The sequence below is a fragment of the Rhineura floridana genome, chromosome 11 (assembly GCF_030035675.1).
Source record: "Rhineura floridana isolate rRhiFlo1 chromosome 11, rRhiFlo1.hap2, whole genome shotgun sequence".
NCBI classification, from domain to species: domain Eukaryota; kingdom Metazoa; phylum Chordata; class Lepidosauria; order Squamata; family Rhineuridae; genus Rhineura; species Rhineura floridana.
The window spans coordinates 35367585-35374231 of NC_084490.1; the positions used below are offsets into that span (position 1 = coordinate 35367585).

The 6647-nt window shown below is 38.2% G+C and overlaps 1 protein-coding gene across 1 annotated transcript; it reads left to right on the forward strand.

The window, feature by feature from the left end:
* The first annotated feature begins 2769 nt into the window (after positions 1-2769).
* LOC133367916 (olfactory receptor 13G1-like) lies at positions 2770-6320 on the forward strand. The gene is made up of 2 exons (XM_061592003.1): positions 2770-2799; positions 5295-6320. The coding sequence occupies exons 1-2, from the start codon at positions 2770-2772 to the stop codon at positions 6318-6320; spliced, it is 1056 nt and encodes a 351-aa protein (XP_061447987.1).
* Positions 6321-6647: the final 327 nt, after the last annotated feature.

The window sequence follows — 6647 nt, forward strand, 5'->3', positions numbered from 1 at the left end:
TCGCCATAAGTCAGAATCGACTTGCAGGCAGTCCATTTCCATTTTCACCCAGGCTCCCTAACCAGGTAAGAAGGAATGGTCCCTGAGTTCACCTGGACCTGGAAACACCCTCATTTAGCTAAGATTTCTATCTTAAATTCCAATCAGATAATTTTTTGTTTGAGTGGTATGCTGCAAGCAACTGTGGTTGATGCTTAAATACTTGATGACCTTTCTGGGGTATGCCCATGAAATCTCAGAGTTTGGGATGTTTCTGACCTGGCAACCCTAGTCATAATCCAGCCAATGTTAAGCACTTTTATGTTTCTTAGACTTCAGTAGGGGAGTTAAGCATGTATCTAAAACAGCAGTGTTTACATATCAACAGATGTTACTCTGAAATTTGAAAGATTAGTTGGGTAATTGAAAATGCACCCAATGTTGAAATAAGCAGTAGAATGAATACTTATCACATTCCTGGGGATGCCTCAAAGGTCTTTTTCCCAACAGTCCCATTATTTTATTAAATAGAAGATTTCAAAAATGCCATGGCTTTGTTACGGAAGTATAAATATCTACAACAGGATAGGAACTAGTTATCAGCATTGTTCAGACAGGCAATTGGCTTTAGAGGTTTCCAGATGCTGAAACAGAAAATAATTCAAGCCTATATGAAGAAAGAAAACAGCTAAGAAAAAATAAACAGAACAGGAAGGAATGAAGGTAAGTTTTTAATTTCATATTAACTGACCCAGCTCCAGCAAGATTCTTACACCTGCAAGACAAGGCACCTAGCCTTGTATTAATGATCTAAAACTGAATTTAAATTCTGAATTTGAATGATACTTTATTTTAAATTGGGGTAGTGCTGTTGAAAACATGAATTTTCAAACTCTGTCTCCAAAAATATTTAATACAAATTGGCATTGGAATTTTTTATAGGCTTGTCATTGATGCTAATTGGAAATTGAAATTGCTAGGGCATATTTCAGTGATATAGTAGATTTTGGGAAGTAACTTTTTAAAAAACCCTTTAATAACCTGTTATAGAAAAAATAACAAGGGGTAAGCAGCACCTAACAAGTTTATTGAAAGGTGGCATCTTTCCATAAATCACTAGCATACAAGATACAGTTTCAAGATTTCAGCACCATTCCTTTACGCTTATTTGAACCTATTTTCACCTATAAAATTTCCCCAGCCAATATATTGCACTTACCTAGACTATATAAATGAAATTTCCCTTAGCTATTCTCTTTATTTTTCATTATCTTTTACCTTATTGTGCCTACTTTTTTCTGTTACGTTTTTTTATTCATTTTCTTTGTTTACATCTATTGTTTATCCTTAGGATCATTACAAGTAAGATCAGTCTATTATATCATCTCTGTCAAAATGTGGATATTGGCTTCTGCATTTTTGTTAAAGAATGATGTTATTTGTTTTTATCATAACTACAGTATGTTGTAGTTTGTTTATTTTTCAATCACCCCTCCCCCTCTTACCAAGATGGAGGGGAAAATTCTCACCATATTTTCATTAACATTTGATAGAGGTCTTCAGCGCTGGAATAGATATGTGTAACATTGGGTTGGAGGCGCAGATGGCCTGCATATTATTTGCTGACCATTCCTAATGCAGTTATGGAATGTAAAATAGTATATCTCAGTTTTAATATCAGTAAAAATCCACAGGCCTTGGATGCCCCTATCTATCTATCTATCTATCTATCTATCTATCTATCTATCTATCTATCTATCTATCTATCTATCTATCTATCTATCTATCTATCTATCTATCTATCTATCTATCTATCTATCTATCTATCTATCTATCTATCTATCTATCTATCTATCTATCTGTCTGTCTGTCTGTCTGTCTGTCTGTCTGTCTGTCTATCTATCTATCTATCTATCTATCTATCTATCTATCTATCTATCTATCTATCTATCTATCTAAAAGAGTGTTTTTAATGCTATGATAGCATTATCCCTGATCCAGTCGGGATTGCTTAATTAATGTTATGTGTGTATGGGGGAGGGGGAGAGAGTAGATCTTCTTTGATCTGTTTTACTAAAATAGTCTCAATGTTGTGGTAGACACATTTGAAAGATGGCAAGTGCTTGGGCTGGATGCAGACTTAAGACAGTTGCATTTAGTTGCCATTGAAAACAATATGATAAATTAGGGATGACTAATGTTTCACACGGAGAGAGCCGGTGTGGTGTAGTGGTTAAAGTGCTTGACTACTACCTGGGAGACCAGGGTTCGAATCCCCAGACAGCCATGAAGCTCACTGGGTGTCCTTGGGCCGGTCACTGCCTCTCAGCCTCAGAGGAAGGCAATGGTAAACCCCTTCTGAATACCGCTTACCAAGAAAACCCTATTCATGTGGTCACCATAAGTCGGAGTCAACTTGAAGGCAGTCCATTTCCATTTTTCAATGTTTCATACTGATTGCAGTGTGACCAACCCTTTGCTACCAGCTTATAATATATAACACAGCCAGTGGGGTGTAGTGGTTAGAGTGTTGGACTACAACCTGGGAGACCAGGGTTTGTATCCCCACACAGCCATGAAGCTCACTGGATGATCTTGGCCCAGTCATTGGGTCTCAGACGTGGAGGAAGGCAATGGTAAACCATCTCTGAATACCACTTACCATGAAAACCCTATGAATACAACCGAAAGATTCATAGTGTTGCCATAAGTCAGAATCAACTTGAAGGCAGTCCATTTACATTTTATCATATATAAATTATCATTGCAGCTGCAGCTGTAATGGTTGAAATGACTAGAATATTGCTGAAGTATCTCCTGGTAAGTTTGAGCATTTTCCAGGGCACAGAATGAAAGCCTACTTCAAACACTCACAAATCTTAATACCAGGCCAAGTAATCCAAAGCAAGGCTGGACAGAGATCTGCTGGGAGGAAGGGTAGGATATCAGTCTAATAAATAAATAATTATTACTGTTACCATTATTATTACTTAACTTTATTTCCTGCTTTGGAAAGGACATGTTATCCCCCCCTAAAAAGAAAAAAGTTTCTTTGGAACAGGAGAATAAGTTTAAACAGTATTGAAATCAGTGTATCAGATATCAGAATGCTGGAAATAATTTTTAGAATAAATTTTAATTAAAAATAATTGGACTATATTCATTATAATTAGATGATGTAGTAACAACATTGTATTTCTTTTCTTTTTAAAAATTGCTATTAGATTGTGTAAATTTAACTATGATTTATTGTCAACCCCTCTATATTTGATGGGAGGATGTTGTAGTAGCTGTTATAAACTGGTTTAACTAGAAAGCATGGTAAAATGAGACTCTTTACAGAGAAATGATGTAAGATATCACCTCAAACAGTGCAATCCTATGCATATTTCTTTGAAACAAGTCCCACCGTGTTCAATGGAGTTTTCTCCATAGAAAGCTAATGGGTACAAATGATTGTGCACAGCGAATTAGTCCTTTAAGGATTTATATCCTTATACACATTCAGAGGATACTTCATCTGATCAGCATTCCCTGAGCAGATTGATATCGCTGCCTGTACAAATGCTGTTTTGTTAGTTTGTTTTAAATCTCACACATAGCATTACATTTTCAGTCAGATATTATTCAACTCATAGCAAAGCACTCTGAACGCAGAGACTTTCTAAACTAAAATTATCAGTATGTCTCAACATATGCTCACAATGGTTTACAAATGATGTAAAGTAGTACATCACCAAAGACTTCTAAGGAAGCTTAGCAGTCATGGAATAAGAGGAGAGGTCCTCTTGTGGATAAGGAATTGGTTAAGAAGCAGAAAGCAGAGAGTAGGAATAAACGGACAGTTCTCCCAATGGAGGGCTGTAGAAAGTGGAGTCCCTCAAGGATCGGTATTGGGACCTGTACTTTTCAACTTGTTCATTAATGACCTAGAATTAGGAGTGAGCAGTGAAGTGGCCAAGTTTGCTGACGACACTAAATTGTTCAGGGTTGTTAAAACAAAAAGGGATTGTGAAGAGCTCCAAAAAGATCTCTCCAAACTGAGTGAATGGGCAGAAAAATGGCAAATGCAATTCAATATAAACAAGTGTAAAATTATGCATATTGGAGCAAAAAAGCTTAATTTGACATATACGCTCATGGGGTCTGAACTGGTGGTGACCGACCAGGAGAGAGACCTCGGGGTTGTAGTGGACAGCACGATGAAAATGTCGACCCAGTGTGTGGCAGCTGTGAAAAAGGCAAATTCCATGCTAGGGATAATTAGGAAAGGTATTGAAAATAAAACAGCCGATATCATAATGCCATTGTATAAATCTATGGTGCGGCCACATTTGGAATACTGTGTACAGTTCTGGTCGCCTCATCTCAAAAAGGATATTCTAGAGTTGGAAAAGGTTCAGAAGAGGGCAACCAGAATAATCAAGGGGATGGAGCGACTCTCTTATGAGAAAACGTTGCAGCATTTGGGGCTTTTTAGTTTAGAGAAAAGGCGGGTCAGAGGAGATATGATAGAAGTGTATAAAATTATGCATGGCATTGAGAAAGTGGATAGAGAAAAGTTCTTCTCCCTCTCTCATAATACTAGAACTCGTGGACATTCAAAGAAGCTGAATGTTGGAAGATTCAGGACAGACAAAAGGAAGTACTTCTTTACTCACCGCATAGTTAAACTATGGAATTTGCTCCCACAAGATGCAGTAATGGCCACCAGCTTGGACGGCTTTAAAAGAAGATTAGACAAATTCATGGAGGACAGGGCTATCAATGGCTACTAGCCGTGATGGCTGTGCTCTGCCACCCTAGTCAGAGGCAGCATGCTTCTGAAAACCAGTTGCCGGAAGCCTCAGGAGGGGAGAGTGTTCTTGCACTCGGGTCCTGCTTGCGGGCTTCCCCCAGGCACCTGGTTGGCCACTGTGAGAACAGGATGCTGGACTAGATGGGCCACTGGCCTGATCCAGCAGGCTCTTCTTATGTCCTTATGTTCTTATGTAGATCATTCACTGAAACCATTTGTGGTACTCATCTTCTTCAAGGAATGGCAAATGCCTGACTGTCTTGGGCATGTTTGATGTCAATGGGACTTATTTCTAACTAACTGTGCATGGAATTGTATCTCAGTGTCAACATTTTCTGAGATTTCAGACTCATTTCCTATAATCTTGCACATGACTGGGGAAGTCAAACAGATGCCCTTTTTTATTATTCGCAGAAATAGAGAAAGGGTGAGAAAGAGAGTGAGTGAAAGGGAAAGGTATAAACTATGTACAAATTATGATAATTAATTCAACTTACAATACAATGTATCTGTTTAGGACACCAGCATAAGAGATGCTGAAATAAAGAACCAGTCTGTTACTATGGAGTTTATACTACTCGGTCTAACTACCTCTACAGAATTACAGACACTTCTCTTTTGGATATTCACATGCATCTATGCTACTGCTATAACTGGTAATTTCATCCTCATCTTTACCATATGTACTTGCAAGAAACTCCACACTCCCATGTACTTCCTCCTCATCAATTTGTCCTTAGTGAATGTGTTTTCCATCTCAGTTACAATTCCAAAATTGCTCCAGACTCTTTGGACCCACAGAAAGACCATCTCTTTTTATGGCTGCTTTACACAGTTGTATCTATTCATGTGGTGTTTGGGAACAGAGCTTTTTATGCTCTCATTTATGGCTTTTGACCGTTATGCAGCTATCTGCCATCCTTTGAAGTACACAGTCATCATGAGGAAGGAAGTGTGTATTCTCATAGCCAGTGGGGTGTGGGTTGCTGGGATGGTCAATTCTGCTGTTTATACTGGAGTTATGCTGAAGCTTTCCTTCTGCAACTCTAACATAGTCAACCATTTCTTCTGTAATATACCCCCACTTTTACAGCTTTCATGCTCTGATACCAGTCTGAATGACATGATGTCTTTTGTGGCAGATGTGATCTTTGGGATTTTTAGCTGTGGGTTAACGTTAACATCTTACTGCTTTATCCTGAGAGCTATCTTGAGAATCCGTTCCACTGAAGGGAAGAAGAAAGCTTTCTCCACATGTTCCTCTCATCTCATTGTAGTCAGTTTTTTCTTCTCTTCAGTCATTTACACATATATAAGTCCCAGCTCAGGCTACTCTCTTGAGAAAGACAAATTTGTTTCTCTCCTTTATTCAGTGGTAACCCCAGTTGTTAATCCACTCATATATTCTCTGAGAAACAAAGAAGTAAAAGAGGCACTCAAGACATTTAGTGGAAGAGTCAGGCTGCTCCGGAGACCTCAAGTCTCATCTGCAAAGATCTTTTATAACACCACTGCTGCTACTGTTGTTAGGGGGAGGAGTTGAACGGGGGAAATGTTGGCAGAAGTAAACTGATGGATTGTTCATGTTCAATGAAATATGTTCCATACGTTTCGGAATCAATTGTGGAACATAAAATCAGAGTTTTCTTATCAGTATGTGTAATAGCTTTTTACTGAAAATACATCCAATTGGATCCTAAAATCTGCCTCTTCATTGCTGACTGGTGTTTTGAAATGAAAACTCTGCGACTCAATAGACAAAGGAGTTATTCATAAATAATCTCTGTGTTAGCTTTGCCGTTGGAGTATAGGTAATCAGAATGGTCAATTGTGCAGTTCTAGACTGCAACTGTTCTTTTGCAATTTTAAC